This window comes from Microcaecilia unicolor, chromosome 4 (assembly GCF_901765095.1).
Source record: "Microcaecilia unicolor chromosome 4, aMicUni1.1, whole genome shotgun sequence".
In the NCBI taxonomy this organism is placed as follows: Eukaryota; Metazoa; Chordata; class Amphibia; order Gymnophiona; family Siphonopidae; genus Microcaecilia; species Microcaecilia unicolor.
This window is the reverse complement of record NC_044034.1, coordinates 248,361,289-248,387,392: the sequence shown is the minus strand read 5'-3', so window position 1 is coordinate 248,387,392 and position 26,104 is coordinate 248,361,289. Positions and strand designations below refer to the sequence as shown.

The 26,104-nt window shown below is 44.8% G+C and overlaps 1 protein-coding gene across 2 annotated transcripts in view; it reads right to left on the bottom strand.

The window, feature by feature from the left end:
- UNC50 (unc-50 inner nuclear membrane RNA binding protein) overlaps positions 1-26,025 on the bottom strand; it is a 35,710-nt gene extending 9,685 nt beyond the window's left edge. The window contains exons 1-3 of one of the 2 annotated variants that reach the window (XM_030201391.1): positions 25,947-26,022; positions 25,352-25,453; positions 2,004-2,287 (exon numbers count right to left, since the gene is read on the bottom strand). In XM_030201391.1, coding sequence (XP_030057251.1) covers positions 2,004-2,283 — 280 coding nt within the window. In that variant the 5' untranslated portion in view covers positions 2,284-2,287; positions 25,352-25,453; positions 25,947-26,022. Of the gene's footprint in view, positions 1-2,003; positions 2,288-25,351; positions 25,454-25,946 lie in introns of both variants that reach the window. The other variant, XM_030201390.1, reaches the window with a different exon arrangement.
- Positions 26,026-26,104: the final 79 nt, after the last annotated feature.

The following is a 26,104-nucleotide window of genomic DNA, read 5'->3' as shown; positions in this document are numbered from 1 at the left end:
ACCACATCCTCTGGCAACAAGTTCCAGAGCTGAACTATTTGTTGAGTGACTATTTCCTCCTATTCAACTTAATTGAATCTAAAGACATACAAAACAAGAAACCTTAACATACAAAATGAACTGCCAGTAGCACAACAACAAAGAAGGAACTTTGAAACACATTCAACTTCAAACTTCAACCCCAAAGTAATCACATGGGATGCCTGGGCTCTTTATAGCATCCCAGTGAACCACCCCCCACACCCTCCCATCCAATCTTCCCCCTTATTAAACTGTAGACCCTGCTCCTAATGGTCCTATATTCTGCCGCTTGCCAATTTCCAACTTATTCAACATTAAACTACAGGCTCTGGGATTTAAAGATTGCAAATAGGGGTCCAAATCTTTATGAAACGTTTCCTATGCCTACAAGAATGACAGAACCTTGGGCCTCCATAGTCAGGGATGTATGAAATTGATTCATCCAGTGCTAAGCTTGATGAGTCCCCCCCCCCCCTTTTTTTTTTAAATGACTGTAAAACTCTGTTTATTGAGAAATTTGTACTTTCTAGTAGTTGCTCCGATTACATTTCTGTAACCTGCCTTGGGCTCCTCGGGGGAGTAGGTCGAATATAAATGTGTAGATTGAATTGTATTAACAAAATTACCCTCATAGGGGCCAATTTAAAAAAATGCTCAGTGCTTAAATTTTAGGCTCCTAAATTTAGGAAGCTTTTCCGCTAACTCTGGACATTTAAGTTTTCAGTTGAAAATTCTCCTAAATCTAGGGTCCTGCAATTCATGTGCCTAAATTTAACCCACAAGCTGAAAATCAGTACTGAGCATCTAAATTGCTCTGTCTTAGTGCAGTCATTTTTTTTAAATAATCTGAATTTAACTTCCAAGTGAAATTGAATTTAGTTTCCAAGTGAAATTAAAAAGCTAAATTTAGGTGTTATTGTAAACAATTCGCTGAAATCTTCTGCCCAACGTGCGGCGGTGGCCAAAAAAAGTCAACAGGATAATAGGAATTACTAGGAAAGGGATGCAAAATAAGACCAAGAATATTATAATGCCTCTGTATAACTCCATGGTGCGACCTCACCTTGAGTACTGCATTCAATTCTGGTTGCTGTATCTCAAAAAAACATATAGCAGAAATAGAAAAGGGTCAAAGAAGAGCGACCAAAATGATAAAGAGGACAGAACTCCTCCCATATGAGGAAAGGCTAAAGAGGTTAGGGCTTGGAAAAGAGAAAGCTGAGGGGGGATATGATTGAGGTATATAAAATCCTGAGTGGTGTAGAACGGGTAAAAGTGAATAAATTTTTCACGCATTCAAAAAGTACAAAGACCAGGGGACACTCAATGAAATTACATGGAAATACTTTTAAAACAAATAGGAGGAAATATTTTTTCATGCAAAGAATAGTTAAGCTCTGGAACTTACTGCCAGAGGATGTGGTAATGGCAGTTAATGTATATGGGTTTAAAAATGGTTGGGACAAGTTCCTGGAGGAAAAGTCCATAATCCGCTATTGAGACAGACATGGGGGAAGCCACTGCTTGCTCTGGGTTTCGTAGCATGGAATGTTGCTGCTATTTGGGTTTCTGCCAGGTACTTGTGACCTGGATTGGCCACTGCTGGAAGCAGGATACTGGGCTAGATGGACCACTGGTCTGACCCAGTATGGCTATTATGATGTTAAGTGTGCAGCCTAGTCAGTTTTCAAAGGTGCCAATTTAGGCTCTTAACTTCCTAAGTAGACACCTGAACTCTTTAAAAATTGATCCCTACACATCTGAAACCAGCAATTAACCATGCTGCATTTCAGGTCTGTGCCGGACTGTACTACAAACCACTAAAAGCTCATCATTTATTTGGGTGGAGGCAGGAAAAGGTTTTGCACCTATTTGAAAATCATGAACATCAGAAACATGATGGCAGCAAAATTTAGCTGGTTTTCATTTCTGAGTAGCATGCAAGGAGAAATTTATTTGAAAAAGAGTAATCAGGAACTTACCGCATAGCCAGATGCTAAGGAGAACAAGGAATCCTGGGTCATCTCTGGCCCACTGATCCTTGGTTTGTTTTCTGTAGTGAAAGTTTCTGTAAACTTTCTGTGGGGAGGTCAAGAGATATAGCATCTGCCACATGGCAAACTCAAAGTCCATCTGCCTAAAGCGAAACAGCCTTCTCAGGTACTTATAACGTTTGGCTCCAGCAGTGTGTCTCGCTGCATCACGAGTATTCAAATTGCCATTGCTCTGGTTTTTGGAATTGATTGATGCGATTGGCAACATCTTTCTGCAAGGAAAAAAGACAAAATGTTCCTTAAAGCAATGTGGTTTAATACAAAAACACAGCTTATGTCCTGGGTAGCTAATTCTGGCCTCCTAAGAGTCACAAACATCCTATTTTCAGGGTAACTAAATATGGAGATTCATTTTATCAGTTATATTAGTTGCTGTATATAAAGTAAATATCTTCCTCAAGACCACATGGGGAAAGAGGCAGGTTATCATGACTTCTTTAGGCTGAAAAAAAAGGAGAGAGGCAGGGAAGCCATCAAAAACGTCTCAGGACTGGAGGGAGGACAGAAGTGGGCCTTCTTGCAGCTTGATAGGACTAGGTTTTCCTGTGGCACACCTAACTTTGTATACATAGAGGGTGATTCTCAGACTCCCTCAGCAGCTCTCAGTTCCATGCTTGTTTTAAAAAGGGAAACTCCCCGAGTTAAAATTCGCTGGCATGCAAAGCACTGATACTTCTACCCTCTCCCCAAATGGGTAACAATATACACACTTTCTTATGATTATTGCTCACTTACATCCTGTCTACCTTTACAAAGGGGTCACTTGCCACCTCCCTCCCTTCTGATGCCACTTTCAGAATCTGCTACCCACCCTCCTATCAATGCTGCCTTGTTACGATGCCTCTGCTGAGCCTCTCTCTCCCTGTGGGCACCTCTTCCCTACTCACCACAACATTTCCCCACCTTCTGTCTTAATGCTGTCTTCAAAATCTTCTTCCTATGCTTACTATCTTCTATTTAGCTTCCTTGAAACAACTACTCAACTGACACTGCTTGCCCTCCTTCCCATTGCTCCTCCAATTTCCTGCTGCTTGCTCATCTCCTTCCTCTCCTTTCTGCTGCTGACCACCTGATGCTCCAGTGCTTGTACTTGCCACACCTCCTTCCACTGCTGCAGCTACTATTGCTCACTGCAAACCCACCTAATCCAACCGGTATTCTGTCCCTCCCCTATCTATTATACTCTTCCCACTCCTTGTGACTCTGGGCAAGTCACTTAACCCTCCATTGCCCCAGGTACAAATAAGTACTTGTATACAATATGTAAGCCGCATTGAGCCTACCATGAGTGGGAAAGCGTGGGGTACAAATGTAACAAAAAAAAAAAAAAAATAGGAGTTTTAAGAAAAAGGAAGGAATGGAGAAAGAGAAGGATAATAAAAGGCAGAAGAAAAATGAAGGCAAGACAGCGGACAGAGGAATAAGAGAAGTGACTAAGGAGTGAAGAGAGGAAAGATTGATAGCCTGAGGTATGATCAGAGGACAGATGAAGGATAATTGACTAAAACTGAAGAGTTAGAAAGTACTCCCACCTTAGATTCAAGTTACTGAAACCTACCCTAACTAAAGGAATAAAGGGAGAGGGAAGGAGATGACTGTGCTCAAGTGATGAAGGATGACTGACTACAAGAAGGCTGTAAATGATTGATATGAGGAAAGAACTGAAAAGGGAGAGAGACAGTCTGAGGGCAAGTGCCAACAGCTTCAGGAATGGCTGCCTGAGCCCTGAGCTCCTGTGAAGTGGCTTGAAAGAAACAAGCCTCTCCCTCATCAAATCCTATCCAAAGTGCCTATAGGCTGGCTAGTGGCTGCAAAAATACTTCCAATGACCACCTGTAAGAAACTGGAAACACACAGGAGTGGTGAAGGAGGCAGGCAGGAACAAAGAACCGCATGCCAGTGTGGCACACATGGCCGCCACAAGCGCTAACTCAGAATTAGAGCAGGGACCAGACAAAAGCAATAAAGAATAAATAAAGAATAAATTAAGGAATATCTTAAGATAGATGTACTTGACTTGTGTTACTGGCAAGAGGAATTAGAAGAAAAAGTAGCACAGACTGAGTCCTAATCAGGAAGGTCAAGAAGCAGAGTGCACACTTGGAACTAGGACAGATGGAGCTCCAAGAGAAGCTAGAGGACCTGGAGAACAGGTCTTGGGGTTCTGGAGTGATAAATATCAGGAGTTTTGGTAGTGGTGCAAGGCATATGCCAAGTTTTAATGGCAGATCAAGGAGGAGAAGAAAAGGTCCAACAATATAGGTGAACGGTACGCATCAAAACTTAGGATCATGAAGAGATAATTGGCCGAGGAACATTATTGCTTGTTTGCATGATTATGAAGTGAAGGAGGTTGCAGTAAATATATAGACCTACAAGAAGTTACTAGATTTATGAGGTAGGTGAATATATGCTATTGGCCTTTGCAGTCAAAAAGGGTCACAATAAAAATTCGGACTGCTGAAGAAGCATGGTGTGCACTGGTGGAACTGAAAGTGGAAAATGCAAAGAAACTGACTTGCAACAGATACAACAGAGACTCTCCATAAAATGGCAATGGATTCCTAATGGGAAGAGACTTAAGTGAGCTTCTGGTGGTAGGGAGAATGTGGAGCAACAGAACTAGGAAGCAGACTGAGAGAGTGCCGGAGGACTTCCGAGATGTACTTGCAGCTTGAGGTGAACCAGCAGCAGAGAAGTTTGTATCATAAAGCTTATGGACAACTGAGTGCATGAAGTGTGGATGCCAAGAGAGGGGCCTACCTTGGAGGGACAATCATGATTCTCAGAAGATGGTTTTAGGGGGAGGGGTGGATAAATCCAAATGAAAAAGGGGAAGGGAAGCCAGGAAAGGTGTGGGTGGAAGGGCTAAGGGGGCAGGGAAGGTAGCTATGGCACATGGTGCTAAGGGGCTGGGGAGATGGAATAAGTTTGAGATTGGAGGATGTCTCTGGCAGCAGGGGGTCATTACAGCAAGCAGCACTATTATCTACTATGGTTGGAATGGGAACTGGCATTTTAATGTGAAGGGAATGAAATCCCCAAAGAAGTGTCAATTTAAAGAATTGAAGTGATTGACTTTAGCTGTGGCATTTCCACAAGAGACTCACCTTGTTAGTGAAGAGAAAAGCTGGACTAGGATAAGCACTATGGGCAGAGTTTTTGGAGCTCAAAGAAGGCTGGATTGGGTATCTTGATTCAAGAATGATGCCTCTATGAAAACACAGGTGGTTTGGTGGGATAAGAAAGGTATGGGGCAACTGGGTGCGGGAGGGGGGGGGGAAGTAGTGACATTAGTTAGTTACACTCCTAATGAAGCACAAGCCCAATTCTGGAAAGCCTTGAGGAAGATTTTAGCAAATAAAATCAAAGGGGAAACGGCTAGTGGTTGGGGATTTTAAATTTGATTCTACATCTGAAAAGGGATTGACAGAGGAGTGGGGCTACTCTGAAGGTACTGTGGATAAAGCATTTCTATAAATAAATCCAATCATGACTGGTCAGAGAATTAGTCATTTATTCTGGACTAGTAAAAAAGGCTCGTTTCTGACACAAATGAAATAGGCGCTAGCAAGGTTTTCCTCGGCGTGTGTATGTTTGAGAGAGCGTGTGTGTGAGAGATGGAGTGTGTGTCAGAGACAGAATGAGAGACAGACAGAGTGTGTGTGTGTTTGTGTGAGAGAGAGTGTCTATGTGTGTGAGAGACTGTGTGTGACAGAAAGATAGTGTGTGATAGACAGAGAGTGTATGTGAGACACAGTGAGTGTGTGCCCCCACCCCCCCTCTCGCAGGGCCCCCACCCCCACCTCTCTGGTCTCAGGACCCCCTCCCCACCTCCTTCTCCCCTGCCCCCCCTCCAGTCATGCATGTCCAGTGACCCTCCTCTCCCCCTGCCCCCCTCCAGCCACCCATGTCCAGGGACCCTCCCCTCCCCCTGCCCCCCCTCCAGCCACCCTTGTCCAGCGACCCTCCCCTCCTCCTCCCCCTGCCCCCACTCCAGCCACCGATGTCCAGCGACCCTCCCGCCCCCGGCACATCAAACCCCCTCGCCACCCGCAGCTGCCACTGGTAACGCTGTCCGGCCGCTGCTGCTTCTCCTGTTGAGCAGCAGCGGCCGCTACAAAAAGAGAAAAAGCAATAAATGTTTTAAAACCTCAAACACGGCACCGTAGAAAGCCATTAGGCATTGGCTGTCGGCTCTGCAGCCGCTCCTCCTCTAGCCTCTCACGTCGCTGCGCTCCTCCAGGGTCTTACTCCAGGGGCAGTGAAGTGGCAGCGAGAGGAGGAGTGGCTTTTAGGTTTAAAAACATTTATGGCTTTTTTTGTTTTGAAGTGGCTGCTGCTGCTCAACAGGAGAAGCAGCAGCGGCTGGACAGTGTTACCAGTGGCAGCTGCAGATGGCAAGGGGGTTGATGTGGCCGGGGGAGGCTTGGGTGATGTGCCGGGACGGGGGGGGGGGGGGGGGTGTCGACAGCTTTCGTTGAGTGCTGGTGGGTTGGCTGGAGCAGGGAGTGAGAGGGGTGCTGTCTGTGAGTGGGTGAGTGACGTATTGTGCGGGGGCAGGGCTGAGGGCGGTTGTGTGAGGTTATGAACACTACAGGGCTTCAAGGCTTCACTGGCACGGAGGCAGCTTCAGAACGTTGGAGTTGCGAATTATGTGTGGTTGGGGCGGGGCTGAGGGGGGGGGTCTATGACTGGTACTGAGAGCCTACGAACACTACAGGGCTTCAGGGCTTAAGGGCTTCACTGCCACGGAGTGAGCTTCAGAATGTTGGAGGTGGGAATTAAAATATAGCTTTGCATTTTCTTGTTAACAAGGAGAAACATCTAGCCAGGACCTTAGTTCCTGCTACATTATCCTAAGATTCAAATTGAATACATTTTTATAGGCTCACCCAAAAATGAGGTAATGAATCCACTGTCATTCAGGAATACAAAGATAAACATAGGAGGATTTGACAATCTACAGATATTAAAACTACAGGACTATATTCCTTTCCCAGGCACCAGAGTGAAATTTAAAGAAAACATTCCTATGGTCAGCTTATCTCTTAGCTATTGCCTTCTAGTGCCTGGACAACCTGAGGTTAAATGTGACAGCTGAGAGAACAAGTCAGTCTCAGCATTTTTCTACTTATTAAATGTAGGATATTTTTAACCGTATTCCACAGTACCAATAAAGAGCTTTTAACCTTTATGGCAATCTGTCAGCTGACAGATTTGTGGAGAGCCAAGCATCCCCAAGAGAAAGACTTTACCTTTTAGTCACATCCTCAGAATAGCTACTGCCAAATTGACATGACAGTGGGAGAAAGGTTGTAGAAATAGGATGAGCAAGATACAAACTGATACTACAACCTGGTCAGATCACATTTCTGTATGGGGTTAATTTGGGAGGGAAGAACCTTTTGGAGCTTGAATGAAGATTTGTTGAAGAATGAAAAAGGTTAGACAAGTCAAATACAAATGCCTTAATCACAGAAATTTATTGTAGAATCAGATCAGAGGACGCTCTGTATATATTCTTCTTGGTTGCTTTTCTCCCCAGCCCTTGCTCACCCCCAAGGTTCATTTCCTTTGTTCCTGCACCTAGGGCCCCGTTTACTAAGCTGCACTGTAGGCGTGCTATCGTTTTTAGCTCGAGCTAATGCTAGAGACATTCATAGGAATATATGGGTGTCTCTAGCGTTAGCTAAAAATGCTAGCGCACCTTAATAAACAATGTTTCTGGCTCAAATCCCACTCTTGTGCCGACTTTGTACATTTCAAATCCATGCTGACCTCTTTCCAATCATTTACTGCACTCTCCAAACAAGACTATTACGCCCATCTGACTAACAGTCTGGTGTATAAACCCTGCCATCTCTTTACCCCAATCCCATATGAGGTTCAGTCAACCATCATAAACAAAGTCAACGGTTATTAATTGTTTTAAATCTATTTTGCCATTTTTGCATATTGAATAAACTAGGGACAGATACTGTTCTATCTTCTATTCTGCCAAATGTTTTAACTAAGCAAAACAGCTATTGTGCCACACTATGTCATGTTATTTCAGTGTGGGCCACATCTTTTACTGGCAATCCAGCACTCAATACTTGTTACAGTGCACGACTAAGCATATTGCAATACATACAAAACCTAATACAAGAATAAATAAATAAGTATACAAATATCATTGCACAGAAAAATATGCTGCTCTTGGAGAAACAGAGAGGGTGGTATATACTTGAAATGCCCTCCCGCAGGAGGTGGTAGAGATGAAAACGGTAACGAAATTAAAAAATGCATGGGATAAACACAAAGGATTCCTGTTTAGAAGGAATGGATCCACAGAAGCGTAGCGGAGATTGGGTGGCAACACTGGTAATTGGGAAGCAAAGTCAGTACTGGGCAGACTTCTATGGTCTGTGCCCTGAAAATGGCAAGAACAAATCAAGGACAGATATACATATAAAGTATCACGTACAATGAGTTTATCTTGTTGGGCAGACTGGATGGACTGTACAGGTCCTTATCTGCCATTATCTACTATGTTACTATCACTTTTATATTTTGAGAAAACTTGCATATTCTGATGGTACCAAGAGTAAATCATGTTAGAGCATACCGTCTCAACTACAGGGGAAATAGAAAAATAGAACAACAGTTATCCTATATAATAAAACGCACCTCCAACGTTCTGAAGCTGACTCCGTGGCAGTAAAGCCTGAAGCATTCGTGCTCTCAGAAAGGATGCATCCATCTCATGAATTGACGCCACGTACTTCCAGGTACGTCAGATGCAAAAGCTGACCAACCAGAGGTGGGAGGGCGGACGCAAAAGCTGACCAACCAGAGGTGGGAGAGCGGGCGCACAGCGGCGAATGGATCGATCGTTCAGTGGGCCTGCAAGCTGAGCTGTGCACGGCAGCGGAGGTTGGCGGAGGGCCAGAGATTTGGCCGGTATCGTTAGGGGCAGGGGAGAAAGGAGAATTGCTGGGTGGCTGGAGAGGGGGGTCAGGGGAGAGAGGAGCATCGCTGGGTGGCTGGAAGGGGGGGCAAGGGAAAATGGAGAACCGCTGGGTGGCTGGAGGGGGGGGGGGCAGAGGACAAAGGACAAATCGCTGGGTGTCTGGAGTGGGGGCAGAGGAGAAAGGACAAATCGCTGGGTGGCTGGAGGGGGGGACAGGGGAATCGATGGGTGGCTGGAGGGGGAGCAGGGGAGAGAAGAGGGGGCAAGGAAAAAGAATAAATCACTGGGTGGCTGGAGGGGGAGCAGGGGACAGAGCACACACACTCGCACCCAGGAGTCTCTCTCTCTGTCACACACACACAGACTCGCACATTCACACTCTCTCTCTCTCACACAGTCACTCTTACACACACTCTCTCTCTCAAACATACACACTCCGACAAAAACCTTGCTAGCGCCCGTTTCATTTGTGTCAGAAACGTGCCTGATTTACTAGTGCTTTTATAAATCACTGAATTCTTATCCTACAAAAGGAAAATGACTACAAGCTTACTTGGTGAGAACTGGAGTATGAAAAGATGACAAAACTGAAAAATGTTGAGGCATTGCAGGAATAAGTGAAATATCGATGTATAGCAAGTAATACTCTCTCAAGCACGTTTATGCTACGTTATTTATATGGAGGAAAAAAAGACTTCTGATGCTCGGCATTCTCATCTAGTTTCTTCCATGTGAATGCCTCGCTGCACAGAGTTCACTGTTTGAAAATCAATTTCTTGAATGTGAACTTCTGGCAAGTTTCTTCACAAGTCAAAAACCTCTGCATTAATTGCTTTGCTAAATATTTTGTCAGTATCTTTATTTAGAGAAGCAAAAGGCACTTATCTCGTTTGTAGCTTGAACTACTGGGTACGCTCTACAGAGAGCCCCTGTTTTGCCAGTGCCTCGTTAGGAGATAACCCGCTACTGCTCAGAGTGACCTTATGCAGTGTCCATTCTGATTTCTATTGTAGATAATATGCTGAAATATTCTGCTTAGTATGCGGCGGCCAAAAAAGCAAACAGCATGCTAAGAATCATTAGGAAAGGGATGGTGAGTAAGACCGAAAATAATATAATGCCTCTGTATTGCTCCATGGTGCGACCGCACCTTGAGTATTGCGTTCAGTTCTGGTCGCCATATCTCAAAAAAAGATATTAGAAAAGGTTCAAAGAAGAGCGACCAAAATGATAATGGAACTCCTCTTGTATGAGGAAAGGCTAAAGAGATTAGGGCTCTTCAGTTTGGAAAAGAGACAGATGAGGGGAGATATGATCGAGGTCTACAAAATCCTGAGTGGTATAGAATGAGCTGAGAAGCGACCGCTGGAGAGGCCACATGTGACTCCTGGCCCATGACACCACGTTCAACGTGGCCACCATGAATCCCAAGATCTGCATGTAATCCCATGCTCTGGGAGCCAGTATTCACAGTAGAGTCTCCAGGAGGGACACTATTCCAGCTCGTGTATCGAAGAGCATCCCCAGGTATTCTAGAGACTGTGAGGGAGACATGTGGCTCTTGGGCAGATTGACAATCCACCCCAAAGATTGCAGCCCGACCACCTGCTCCATTGCCCGCATGCACTCCTCATAAGATGACGCCCGAGTCAACCAATCGTCCAGGCAGGGATGCACCTACACTCCCTCCTTACGGAGGAATGCCGCAACCATCACCATAACCTTGGAGAAGGACCTGGGCGCCATCACCAAGCTGAAGGGCATGGCCAGGCAAGCACCGGGAGGCAGGTGGGGAAGGACCTGGCACCACCAGGTGTACTCTTCTCACAACACAGGGAGACCTCAACCCAAAGAAATGCTCGGCCTTTGAGACGGGCCAGGAGCCTACCAATGCAGAGCTGGAGGATATAACCCTCCACCTGTTAGACAGTAGATTTAGGTAGCTGCACATGACCACAGATAGTGAACCTCAGAAGTTGAAGTTCTCTCTATCTTCACCTGCTGGCAGAGGGACAAAACCCACAAGTCTCTGGATTGATCTTGTTGATACCGATATTGTGTATCTGGATTTTCAGAAGGTGTTTGACAAAGTACCTCATGAAAGACTCCAGAGGAAATTGGAGAGTCATGGGATAGGAGGTAGTTTTCTATTGTGGATTAAAAACTGGTTAAAAGATAGAAAACAGAGAGTAGTGTTAAATGGTCAGTATTCTCAATGAAGAAGGGTAGTTAGTGGGGTTCCCCAGGGGTCTGTGCTAGGACTGCTGCTTTTTAACATATTTATAAATGACCTAGAGATGGGAGTAACTAGTGAGGTAATTAAATTTGCTGACGACACAAAGTTATTCAAAGTCGTTAAATCGTGGAAGGATTGTGAAAAATTACAAGAGGACCTTACGAGACTGGGAGACTGGGTGTCTAAATGGCAGATGACGTTTAATGTGAGCAAGTACAAAGTGATGCATGTGGGGAAGAAGAACCTGAATTATAGCTACATTATGCAAGGTTCCACGTTAGGAGTCACAGACCAAGAAAGGGATCTAGGTGTCATCGTTGATGATATGTTGAAACCTTCTGCTCAGTGTGCTGCGGTGGCTAAGAAAGCAAATCGAATGTTAGGCATTATTAGGAAAGGAATGGAAAACAAAAATGAGGACATTATAATGCCTTTGTATTGCTCCATGGTGCGACCGCACCTCGAATATAGTGTTCAATTCTGGTCACCGCATCTCAAAAAAGCTATAGTGGAATTAGAAAAGGTGCAGAGAAGGGCAACGAAAACGATAAAGGGGATGGGGTAACTTCCCTATTAGGAAAGGCTAAAGTGGCTAGGGCTCTTCAGCTTGGAGAAAAGGCAGCTGAGGGGAGATATGATAGAAGTCTATAAAATAATGAGTAGAGTTGAACATGAAGCGTCTGTTTACGCTTTCAAAAAATACTAGGACTAGGGGGCATGCGATGAAGCTACATAGGGAAAATTAGGTTCTTACCATGAAAATTTTTTTTCCTTTAGTCATAGCAGATGAAGCCATTACGTATGGGTTGTGTCCATCAACCAGCAGGGGGAGATAGAGAGCACTCAATTTTCACAGTGTCTCATGGCCAGCTAGCTCCACTGTCTCTTCAGTATTTGAAGCTTCCAAAGCAGTATGGCAAACCGCAATGGGAATAACATAAACTTTCCTCACAGCGAACGATGGCCCCCTAACAAGGGCATAAACGCCAAAAAAGGAGGGAATGAACTCATCCTCCTGGAGGGAATAAACTCGTCCTCCACTTTGTATAAACGGAGGGAATACTTGCATCCTCCTGGAGGGAATAAACATCCTCCCAAAACATGAACTGGAGGGAATGAACTCACCCTCCTATAACTGTAACAAGAATCCTGTTTTCCGACTCCCCAAGGAAGGAATATAACTTCAGGAAACAAGAACAGCACCTAAAATCAGAATAACTGCAATACAGACAATCATACAGGGAGGGCTCATGGCTTCATCTGCTATGACTAAAGGAAAGAAAATTATCATGGTAAGAACCTAATTTTCCCTTCCTTGTCATCAAGCAGATGAAGCCATTACGTATGGGATGTAACAAAGCAATCCCTAAATAGGGTGGGAACAAGCCACACCATGCGCTAGCACCTGTGCTCCAAAACGCGCATCCCTCCTGGCAGCCACATCCAGCCTGTAATGTCGGGCGAAAGAGAGTTAGAAGCCCATGTTGCAGCACTGCAAATCTCATGAAGAGATAGTGCTCCAGTTTCCGTCCAGGAAGAGGAAATCGCTGTTGTGGAATGTGCCTTAAAGGCTTCAGGCGGAGCCCGGCCAGACAGCTGAAAAGATAGCTTCTTTGAGCCAACGGGCAATAGTGGCTTTAGACGCTGAAGACCCTCTGTGAGGACCTGCAAACAGCACAAAAAGATGATCAGAGGTCCTGAAAGAATTTGTAATTCGCAGATACTGCAACAGAGTCCTGCGCACATCCAAAAGGTGCAACTGCCCAAATAAACCTGGAAACTCCTCCTCAACAAAGGAGGGAAGAAAAACAGGCTGGTTTAGGTGAAACGCTGAAACCACCTTAGGCATGAAGGAAGGCACGGTCCGAACCGTGACCCCTGACTCTGAGAACTGCAGAAAAGGGTCTCTACAGGACAGTGCCTGGAGCTCTGACACCCGTCTCGCTGAGGTAATGGCCACTAAAAAGACGGCCTTCAGTGTCAAATCTTTCTCTGAAGCACGCTGAAGCGGTTCAAAGGGAGCCCCCTGAAGGGCCTTCAATACTAACCCCAGGTTCCAAGCTGGACAAGGTGCCCGCACGGGAGGATGGAGCTGAAGCACCCCTCTAAGAAACCGTGCCACATCTGGATGAGCAGCTAAGGACACGCCTTCAACCTTGCCACGCAGGGAGGCCAATGCTGCCACTTGCACCCACAGGGAATTATAGGCCAAGCCTTTGTGTACACCATCCTGCAAAAAGTCCAGAATCGGCGAGACAGGAGCCCGCAACGGAGAAAGCGCTCTTGAAACACACCAGACTTCAAACTGGTGCCAAATCCTGGCATAAGCCACGGAAGTGGAGCACTTACGGGCCTGCAGGAGAGTGGAAATTATCTTATTTGAGTAGCCTTTATCTCTCAATTGCGCCCTCTCAATCGCCATGTCATAAGACCAAAGCAGCAGGCGTCCTCCATGGCCACCGGACCCTGTGACAACAGGTGCGGAACCAGAGGTAACGGAAAGGGAGCCTCCAACAGCATCTGTCGGAGGTCCGCATACCAAGGCCTCCTGGGCCAATCCGGGGCGATAAGCACCACTTCTGCTGGATGCAGCCAAATCGCAGGAGCACTCGCCCTATCAAGGGCCACGGAGGGAAGACATACAGCAAGCCCAGGGGCCAGGGTTGAGCCAAGGCATCCAACCCAGCAGAGCGAGGATCCCTCCGTCTGCTGAAGAAGCACGGGACTTTGGCATTGGAACTGGTCGCCATAAGATCCATCACTGGCTTGCCCCATTTGGCACATATCTGCAGGAATACATCGTCTGCTAGTTCCCACTCCGCTGGATCAATCTGATGCCTGCTTAGATAGTCGGCTTGCACGTTGCTCTGACCTGCAATGTGAGCTGCTGACAGGGACTGTAGATGCAGCTCGGCCCAGTGGCAAATTTGTTCGGCCTGCGCGGCTAGAGCTCTGCACTGAGTGCCGCCTTGTCGATTTATGTAGGCCACTGCTGTCGTGTTGTCCGACATCACTTGGAGAGCCAATCCTTCCAGGGTCACTTGAAAGGCCAGAAGAGCCAGAAACACCGCTTTCAACTCCAGGCGGTTGATAGACCACTCCGACTCGTTGGGCATCCACAGACCCTGGGGCATGCTTCCCCTGGCAATGTGCACTCCAGCCTTTCAGGCTGGCATCTGTCACCATTAGACACCAATTGGGGAGCGCCAGCGGCATTCCCCGCTGCAACATGCTGTCCGAGAGCCACCACTCCATACTGAGGCGGGCCGCAGGGAGCCAAGAAAGTCTGCACTGATAATCCTGACATACTGGAGACCATCGTTGAAGTAGAGAATACTGTAGAGGTCTCAGGTGCGCTCTCGCCCATGGCACCACTTCCAAGGTGGCCGTCATCGATCCCAGCAGCTGGACAATGTCCCAAGCTCGCGGGCAGGGCATCCTCAGGAGCAGACGGACCTGATTCTGAAGCTTGCACCGCCTTTGTTGGGGAAGAAACACATAGCCCGAGGCTGTGTCAAACCTGGCCCCCAAATATTCTAGAGATTGCGAGGGGGTCAGGTAACTTTTGGCCATATTGACGACCCAGCGCAGAGATTGAAGGACTGAAACCACTCTGGCTGTAGCTAGATGACTCTCTTTTTCTGAGTCTGCTCTGATGAGCCAGTCGTCTAGGTACGGGTGAACCCGGATACCCTCTCGCCTGAGAAAGGCAGCTACTACCACCATTACCTTGGAGAAGGTTCGGGGAGCTGTGGCGAGGCCAAAAGGCAAGGCCCGAAACTGGAAATGTTTTCCCAACACCGCAAGCCGCAGAAACTTCTGGTGCGGGAGCCAAATTGGTATGTGCAAGTAAGCTTCTTTCAGGTCCAGAGACGTGAGAAACTCTCCTGGCTGTACCGCCAAAATGACGGAGCGCAGGGTTTCCATGTGAAAATGTCGGACTTGTTTAGCTCTTTTAAGTCCAGGATCGGGCGAAAAGACCTGCCTTTTCGTGGCACCACAAAGTAAATGGAGTAGCGGCCTAGACCTTGTTCGGCGGGAGGCACCGGGGTCACAGCCCCTATCTGGCACAGACTGTGCCGCGTCTCCTCTATCGCCGCCCGTTTGGCGGCAGAACCGCATCGGGACTCCACAAACACGTCTCTCACCGGGGCATCAAATTCTATTCGGTATCCGTCTCTGTTCAGGTCCAAGACCCACTGATTTGCGGAGATTTTTGCCCACTCCTCGAAAAAGAGGGAAAGTCTTTCTCCGATGACAGGAAACGAGGAGAGGGCCGGCGCACCATCATTGAGAGGGTCGCCCCTGAACTCCAGGCCTTGAACCGGCAGCTGCGGAACGTTTGTCCGAGTGAAAGGAGTTTCTCTGCTGAAAGCGGGCACGTGAAGTGAACCCAGCAGTACGCCCCGGGTGGTACCTTCTTCACGGAAGCGAGGTCTGTAAGAGGAGCGGACCGCCTGACCCTTAGAGGAAGGCTTCGGCCTATCTTCGGGCAAGCGCTGAGGTTTGGAATCCCCCAGGCCTTTAACAATGTTTTCCAGCTCCTCACCAAACAGGAGAAGGCCTTGAAAGGGCAACTTCACCAACCTTTGCTTAGAGGCCATGTCCGCCGCCCAATGTCATAGCCAAAGAGTGTGGCGAGCCGCCACTGCTACAGCCATTTGCTTAGCCGAAGCTCCGACCATATCATAAAGGGTGTCAGCCAAAAAGGACAAAGCCGACTCCATCCGCGGAGCCACTTCAGATAAGGTCTCCGCTCCATCACTGGGCTGTTCCACTGCCTGCTGTAACCAAGCCAGGCAGGCTCTAGCAGCATAACAACTGCATGCAGACGCCCGAACAGAGAGACCTGCTAAATCAAAGGACCGCTTCAGAGCTGAATCAAGCCTGCGGTCTTGAATATCCTTCAGGGCAACACCTCCTTCAACAGGGAGGGTAGTTCTCTTTTTCACAGTCGTGACCAGGGCATCCACTTTAGGCATTGCAAAGTGAGCCAAATGTTCCTCACTCAGAGGGTATAATTGCCCCATAGCCCTGGCAACCTTCAAAGGTCCCTCGGGGTCAGCCCATTGAACCGAAATAAGCTCTTGGATGGAGTCATGCAAAGGAAAGGCTCAAGCAGGCTTTCTGGTACTAGCCATCCTTGGATTAACCGAGGAGGCTGTGCCACTCCCAGGATCTTCAATCGAGAGGGCTTGTAAGGCATCTGAAATAAGCGCTGGCAGCTCCTCACGGTGGAAAATCCTCACCGCAGACGGATCATCAAGCTCCTATGGCAATTCTGCACCTGACTCTGCCTCCTCAGCCCAAGAAGTTCTGCCAGACCCCTCAGAATCCTCATAGCCCGACCACGTGGGGGGGGTGGGGGAAGGGGGGGGTGCGCCACTCTCAGAAGGGAATTAGCCCTTCTGCGTTTATCAGGAGGATAAGAAACAGGCAAAGCCAACTCCAAAAGGCCAGGATCCACCGGGGGGGGGGGGGGGGGGGGGGCAGGCAGAGGGTCCGAAGATCCCTGTGGAAGAGCTCTTTTAAGCATGTATGCCCTATGCAGCATTAAAACAAAATCAGGGGAGAAAACCGCTCCCTGACCGCCCGGATCCTGCCCAGGGCTATCAGCTCTATTATTAGCCTCACTCAGAGGACCCCCCCGGATTCAGGGCTCTCCGTCGCAACGGAGGCCGCGCCATGTGGAAAATCCAAAATGGCGTCCGCTGCCAGCTCAGAGCGCGAAAGATCACCGCTCGCCACGCTCGGGCCGGCTCTACCGTCTGTACAGCACCGAATTACAGAGCCCCGCTGCTGATTTGCGCTTGCCACCTTTAGAACAGCGCTTCATAGTCTCCGAAGCCATCGCCGAAAACAGCAGTAAAATTCAAAAATGGCGGTTCGCACCAAAAACGTCCCGATGGCGGGTCCACCCCGGAGGAGTCAGAAAACACTCTTACCTCACTGGACCGAGTATCACAGCTCTGGTCCTGCAGAAGAATCTCAAGAAAAAAACCTCTTTTCCAAGATCGCTGCGCTAAAGCGCGATGCGACTTTAAATTTTTTTTTTTTTAATGCTGTGAGGAAAGCAGAGGCAAAAGAGGTAAATAAAAACACTCCGGAGGCTCAGATAAGTGGGAAAGGCAGGGAAAGGCGAACCAATATGCCTGCATCCACTGAGTGGGAAAGGACAGAGAAAAGCAAGCTAATATGTCCATATCCACGGGGGCATGGGTAAGGCAGGGAAAGGGCTGACCTATGTGTCTTCAAAGTGAAGCTGCTATAGCCTCTAACACCCCGGCTAACAACTGGCAAGCCAGGAGCCACCCCCAAGCAGATTTTGATGGAGCTCGAAGAAGCTGCAGCCACCCTGCTTGGGGAGATAGAGAATACTGAAGAGGCAGTGGAGCTAGCTGGCCATGAAGCACTGAGAAAAGTTGAGTGCTCTCTATCTCCCCCTGCTGGTTGATGGACACAACCCATACGTAATGGCTTCATCTGCTTGATGACAAGGAAATAAATGCTATTAGTAGTAGTAGTAATTAGGTCAATCTTCGTTTCCCCCTTCTTTAGATAGCCGTCATCACTGTACACTGCATCCACGTTGTTGTTCTTTATTGTTGGTAGCATTTTTATTTAATCTCACGTATATTTTCGAACATACAGACGTACACAGAGGAAGTATAATAGAATAATTTTTCATAGAGTAGTAATTTGTTATAAATTGTAATCAGTGTGTCATTTGGAGGGACTGATCATAGGGAAACCCTAGCATATGTTATATTTGTGCAGAGATTTTTTTTTTCTCCTGGTAAAGGGCCACTAAAACAGACATCATGTTATGAGAATCAGGTGCTCAACATTCAGAGTTTCTACATATATTTACTTATTTATATTCCACATTAAACATTAATTAGCTTGAAATTGGGAGCATTTAAAATCTTTTTTTTTCCTGTGCCTACATCAAAAGAAAAAGATGGCATGTGGGAATTCACTCCTTTATAAAAAAAATTTTTGACAGCTTTTGAATTTATTTGAAAGATTCCCATATGTAAATATAAATATGATGAAATAAAAACTGAATATCACTAAAACAGCTTCAAAAATTATTGCTGGTAGAAACAGCACTAATAAAGGCTGTGTTTGTGCTAATTTTTCTACACTGTTCTATACAACACAGTAATACATGGTCAAATTTCAGTGAGGATATCCTATTTACTGATGGGTTCATCTTAACTGTTGTAATCTGCCTTAAGAAGCCTGGTGTTATAAAGATTGGAAGTAAATTTAAACTCTCCTTTCAAGATAAGTTGATGGTATGTCACTCTTGCTCCAGGAAGGTGGTGTGTGGCGTCTTGATAGCTTCTGAAAGGGGGGAGGGGGGGAAGTAGCGTTTGGGGGGTGGAGTAGGAGGGGGTGGGGGTAGTGGGTTGATTCTATTTTATTGGGTACAGGCAGCAACTCAATTTTGTTATGCAATTCAATAGACGATTACGATTGATACGCCGCACTTTCAATACAATGTTGAAATATATAAAAATGGTCTAGCTGGGAGACAGGTGGCTATAAGGAACAAAGTCTCTGGCCTGGTCTCGTAGCTGGAATGCCAAATACTGTATGACAAGGAGAGTGACACTGACCTGCGATTTGTGTGTCCCTTGTTTATAAGATTGCCTTGAAAGGTGATTGCATATGCTTTATGCACCGTTATTTTAATATATAGCTTTGCTGATTACAATCTTGGGAGAGGGTGGGTTTGGGGAAGAGACAGGTTAGGAAGCACAATGTTAAAAGGTTGAGGATATGACTATTATGCTGTTCTTACTCAGATAATGTGATTTGGCACTTTGTTGTATTTGGAACGTGTTGACGAGTTATTTTGCTATACCATCAATAAAAAAAAGTTGAAACAAACTCTCCTTTCAATGGGGCACAAGGGGCACACGGAATCACATCTTCACCTCATCTCTTTTGTACAAATGGATTATTCTGTTTTGAGCATGCTTCATGGACAAGTGGTTTTCATAAGTCAAAATAATAAAACGAATTCCAGAGTTTAATTACACGTTGGGTGAAGAAAAATTCTCTCATATTTGTTTTAAATTTACTACACTGTAGTTTCATCGCATGCCTCCTAGTCTTAGTATTTTTGGAAAGCGTGAACAGACACTTCACATCCACCTGTTCCACTCCACTCATTATTTTATATACCTCTATCATGTCTCCCCTCAGCCGTCTCTTCTCCAAGCTGAAAAGCCCTAGCCTCCTTAGTCTTTCTTCATAGGGAAGTCGTCCCATCCCCGCTATCATTTTAGTTGCCCTTCGCTGCACCTTTTCCAATTCGGCGACCAGAATTGAACATAATACTCAAGGTGCGGTCGAACCATGGAGCGATATAACGGCATTATAATATCCTCACACCTGTTTTCCATACCTTTCCTAATAACACCCAACATTCTATTCGCTTTCCGAGCCGCAGCAGCACACTGAGCAGAAGGTTTCAGTGTATTATCGACGACGACACTCCGATCCCTTTCTTGGTCCGTAACTCCTAACGTGGAACCTTGCATGACGTAACTATAATTCGGGTTCTTTTTCCCCACTTGCATCACCTTGCACTTGCTCACATTAAACATCATCTGCCATTTAGCCGCCCAGTCTCCCAGTCTCATAATGTCCTCTTGTAATTTTTCACAATCCTGTTGCGAGTTAACGACTTTGAATAACTTTGTGTCATCAGCAAATTTAATTACCTCGCTAGTTACTCCCATCTCTAAATCATTTATAAATATATTAAAAAGCAGCGGTCCTAGCACAGACCCCTGAGGAACCCCAATAACTACCCTTCTCCATTGTGAATACTGCCCATTTAACCCCACTCTCTGTTTTCTATCCTTCAACCAGTTTTTAAATCCACAATAGGACTTGTCCTCCTATCCAATGACCCTCCAATTTCCTTTGTAGCCTTTCATGAGGTACCTTGTCAAACGCCTTTTGAAAATCCAGATACACAATATCAACTGGCTCCCCTTTGTCCACGTTTGTTTACTCCTTCAAAGAATTGAAGTAAATTGGTCAGGCAAGATTTGCCCACACACAAGCCATGCTGACTCAGTCTCAGTAATCCATGTCCTTGGATGTGCTCTGTAATTTTGTTTTTAATAATAGCCATTGTTCGCGATGGATTGAAAAGAAAAGAAAAAAACATTTTTTGTTTTTTACATTTCTCCTGATGAAGGTTGCGAAACAGTGGGGTCCCTTACTGTCAGGAAAGTTTATAAGACATTGTGAGTGTGGAAGATTGTAAATGAATACCCACTTAAATTACTGATAAGAGCAAATTGTATTCAACTTCATGACCTTCTTATAAGTATGACTGGAAGAAACGAATCAGCAACTTGAAACTCTTTCATCATTGCTATTTGGGAGTCAGGACGTAAGACTCCAGAAGAGTTGCAAATCAGCAATTGAAGCTAAGTTATTGATTTTTTGAATGTCTTGCTCTGATATGTGTTGAATAGTAGACACTGCAATTGTGTTTCATTTTTTATTTTAAATACCTTCCAGTTTTCATCTAAGAGGGCCTTATAGTGGATACTGTAGTTTCTTAGATCCATTTTTTTGACATTGGAAGATACTCCGCTTTCCGTTTTTTGCTCACAGAATCTTTTTCTCCCCAAGTGTGGGAGTTTTTTTGATGTCTGTGATTTTTTCGGAAGGCGGTAGGAGCCTATAATGTTGGCCATTTCAGTGGAGTCCTAATGTTAGGTTCCCTGGGCTGTTGAGGCTATTTTATTTTTTAAAAAAATCTTATGTTTGATCAAGGTCTTACGTCCATCTATAGACTGAATAATAAAAAGAGTGATACTTAGCGTTTTTGAAATAATAGCCTCTACCTGGGAGGATCCAAGATGGCTGAATAGACAGGAAGCAGAGATTTTTGCTCCCTAGAATTATTTTCAAATTTCAGCGTTACTTATTTTTTTCTTACCCATAATTCTGAGAGAGCGTGCCTAAGCGAAAGGAGAAACCGAGGGGACCTCCTCTCCCTCGGAAAGAGACCCCAGGAACTAGGCAAACATCTCAGCTTTCTTGGCGTCTACACCTGCGGGCGTATCCGCTGCCAGTACGAGGGACAATACTGGCTTGGAGAGCGATTTTTCGCTTAGTCCGCTGGGTCCTGCTACCCCACCAATCCCACAAGCTACCGGAGCACTGTTTCCAGAGGCTGGAAGTACAGCGCCCCTGAAGGGGAGGCAGGCCCCGATGGAAACAGCAGCTATGGGAGAGAATTGGGAGGAGAGCCAGCTAATGCGAGCCCCAGAGACTGACGCCGACCAGCAAGCGGAATTTCTGCTTTGCGCGGAAGCACTTCAGCCCCTGAAACGACCGGCCAAAATATCGCTGGAGGCGATATGGACTGCTCTGGAAAACCTTCATAAGGTCTGTACATCCTTTATTACAGTATCATTGAATAATTCTTCTCAAATTAAAGACATGAAAAGCAAAATGGAACTCTTTTCCGCTAAACAACTGAATAATAAACAGAATATTTCTAAAATAAAAGCTACTCAATCGCAATTGGTGGCTGAAAAATTGTTGATCTCTAGAAAAACTGAGAACTTAGAGAATAACATGAGAAATTTGAATTTATGGATACTCAATTTCCCGGTGTGTACCATGATCTCGCCGAAAGAGATGTTCTTTAGACTTTTGAAGGAACAATTAAAATATTCTGAAAAGATGTTACCTCCATTACAAAAAGTATTCTATTTACCGGTGAAAAATACTACAGAAACTTCACAAGAGCTTCAATCGAAAGGAGAAACGCCCACACAAGATTTAACGGCTTTCCTGGAGCAATCCAGGGAAGAGATAAAACTGAGATCAACACTACTTGTGACATTTGTCTTCATGCAAGACAAAGAAATGCTGTTAAAGAATTATTTTCAGAAAGCAAATGTAGATTTTCTTGGTGGTAAAATTTCTATATTTCCTGACATATCGAAATGGACTCAACAACGCAGAAAGAAATTTCTAGAAATGAAAACAGAAGTGCTTTCTTTACAGGCAAGTTTTCAACTTCGTTTTCCATGTAAATGCTTAGTAATGTTTAAAGATCGGAAATATATATTCTATGATGATAAACAATTGAATGATTTTCTTAAAGCCCAGAAGGTAGATAGATAAGCCCATATGTCTTAGCAGAAAATAAATAATGTAGAGCCTGAGATGTTATCAGAAATTGTTTCCTATTATGCCAAGTCCCTTTGGTTTAACTTTGAATCTTGGATCCCCATAATGTGGGCTAAAATCACCAAATGTAATTTTGTGTTCTTCTTGTTACAATTTCTTTTTATTATATTTCACTTATTGGTGTGTTTTGAAAAGATTGTATGTCTTGAATATAATTGCAAAATATAAATAAATAAATAAATAAATAAAAAAGAAATAATAGCCTCTACCATTTTTCCCCGGCACCGACGTCAGACTCACCGGTCTATAATTTCCCGGATCTCCCCTGGAACCTTTTTAAAAAATTGGCGTTACATTGGCCACTCTCCAATCTTCCGGTACCACGCCCGATTTTAAGGATAAATTGCATATCACTAGCAGTAGCTCCGCAAGGTCATTTTTCAGTTCTATCAGTAAGCTCATTTTTCAGTTCCATCACCTCTTTTTTCCTGCTGGTCATCCCTCTACTTATGCACCCAAGCATCCTTCTGGCTTTGACCGTCGCCTTTTCTACCTGTTTGGCCATCAGACACAATCACCCCCAAGTCCCGCTCTTCTTTTGTACACAGAAGCACTTCACCCCCTACATTGCATCATGCTCTTGGATGCTTGTAACCCATGTGCATGACCCTGCATTTCTTAGCATTAAATCTTAGCTGCCAATTAGCAGACCATTCTACCACAGGACCTATTTTATGCAATGTGCACACTGACTCTTAGGAGTCCTTTTACTAAGGCACGCTAACGATTAGCGCATGTTAAATGAGGCCCATAAGAATATAATGGGTGACTTAATTAGTGTGCCTTAGTAAAAGGACCCCTTAGTAAATGAGGCATGATTTTTTTTTGGGACAAGAGTCCACTGCATTGGATTCTTGTCCTCAAAAGGTCATACCTCAATAAAATTAGTTATTATATATAAGTGCCACCAGTCCAAACATTATTTTTGCTGCTCCACAAATTTTAAATTTGAGGTATTTTTTTAACCCTTAACATATTCACAGCTACAGCTAACTTTTAACCACCAGCATCTACTTAAAAACACAAGATGTACCATGCTGGGTCATACCAAAGGTCCACAACATTCTGTGGATGCAATTAATCAACTGACAATAGGCAAAATCTCCTGCCACGCGTCCTAGTTTATGTCTCAATATTGGCAGCGAGTACAACGTTCATTGTTTTGCATGCAGTGCTCCAACAGTCTTACCCCTCTGGCCTCCCATTTAATAAACAGCAAATTAAATAATGTAATGTGTTGTACTTGGTGGAACCCACTGTATGAACAGCAAAAAGATGTATCTGAAAGCAACAAGCTCTGCAGTACTAGAAAAGAAAGTGCTGCCGTAATCCAGCACTAAGAGGTACACCTGCCAAAACACAGACTCGGGTGAGGTCTCTTATTGTTGGTGCTACAATAATGGTGTTTGATACATAACTACCTGCCTGAAGGTCGTGTGCCATCCTCTACTCCTTTGGTGTCTTCCTTGGATTGTTGTGGAGGAATTTCCTGTTTCTCTTTTCTGAATACCAGCATGTAGACCTCTATTTCAGAACAGGTTGTATGTCAACAAATCCTGTTCTAAAATACATGAGAAAAGGATGCCCGTATGCGACGTACAGAGTTGAATATCCATATTCTGAGTTGTACATCCTTTCTACAATGCCCTACCATGCCACAACAATGGTAATATAATGTAATATGATTCTTGTATTCTGCTAACTCCCAAGCAGGTAACAAAAGACTAAAAGTAAACAATACAGCATGTCAATAGACCAGAGATTTATAAATAAGTCTATGAGAAAGGAAAAGTAGCATGTCATTGATCCAGAAATTTTTATAAAGACATTTTCAGATCTTTGTGAAAGGAGAAGTAAGATGAGGAAGCTTGTAGATCCAATGGTAACGAGAGCCAAAAATGAACAGCCCGATAGTGAAAAGAGTCTAAAAATTTCTTATACAGAATACCAGCGAATGAGGAAAAAATTAAGCAATATGGATCTCTGACCCTCAGGATTCTATGATCCAAAGGGAAAGAAATCAATCTGAGAAAATATTCTAGACAAGAACCATCAAATATCTTAAAGACTGTACAGGCCAGTTTAAAATAAACATGGGCTTGTATGGGGGGGGGGGGGGCAATGAAAGGAGATTAATGTATGAGTGGCACTATCAAATTTTTTCAGATGACATATAAGCTTAGCAGTGTTCTGTAGGACCTGAAGCTTAATATGTAACCCATGAGAGGCAGATAAAGACTGTTACAGTAATCTAAATGAGGTAAAATAGCTTGAACCAGAACGGCAACATTTATTATTATTTTTATTTATTCATTTGGATTTTGCTCACACCTAATTAGGAAGATATCCATTCCTCTGAGAAAAATCTTTCATTTTCACAATATGTCTTGTGAAGAATTCACTGAACTATGAGAGGACTTTACTCAAGATGCCAAGTGAGCTTAAGTTGAATTAAAAAAATATCAAACTCTACTGTGTCAAACGCTGATACAGGACAGCAAACCTTACTTTCTTTTAAAACAATTGAATGCAGATTGGCACAAACTCACACTACAGTCTTGAAGACGTGGTGGGGCATAATCGAACGGGGCGCCCAAGTTTTCCTGAGGGCGTCCTCGCAGGACGTCCTCGTGAAGGGGCCGGAAAACCTGTATTATCGAAACAAGATGGGCGGCCATCTTTCGATTCGACAATATGGTCGGGGACACCCAAATCTCAACAAATCCTATCCAGTTCAATAGAATTAGGCAGTAGGTTACAGCAAGAGCTCTCTAACTCAGGCATCAAACTGATATCACTTATTACCGAGAGAATGCATTTATTTATTTGGATTTATTTACAGACCTGCAAGTCTCCCGTTTTCAGTGGATCATCTCCTGCATTTCCACTGAAGAGCCAGAATCTCCAGTGAAAGTCTCCCCTTCCAGTGGCAGGGGAAAGGCCTCCCTAAAACGTCAAGAGAAGTTACTGCTGATGCGCTGTGGGTGAGGCTGGTTCTAAATCTCCCGCATTGGAGATTGGCACCATTAGCAGTTCTGTATTTACTGCCTTTTTGAAATAATTCACTAAAGGTGGTGTACAACAAGAATACGTCAAATACAGGCAACAGACAACCACAGCAGTACTGTCATATCGTATAAACAGTAAAATTATTCAAACAATACACAACAAACATTTTAATAGTCAGCATAGGATGTAAGCAAAGATGGAATGTTACATTACTTTGACAATGTACGTAAACATTATCATGCCAATAAAGTTATCTGAATCTTGAATTCCGAACCAAACCTCCAACGTTTTTTATTTTTCTAACCCAAACTTCTGGACCCCCAAAATTTACTTCTGACCTCCGTTCCCAGTAAAGTCCAAACCCCAATCTATAGGAACTCGACACTCTCTTACCTATAGCCCTACAGCCACCCAAGCCCCGTCCTCTCACCTGCATCTAAACGTCTCTCCACTTTCACTCCGTTCACTTCACTTCCTGACCAGCAATATTTCGAACACGTAGTAGCATTGCGTCACACATTAGACGCCGGAAGCAATGACGTACAGTCGTTTTTTGTCCAATCAAGCCTTAAGAACTCTCCGCCACTC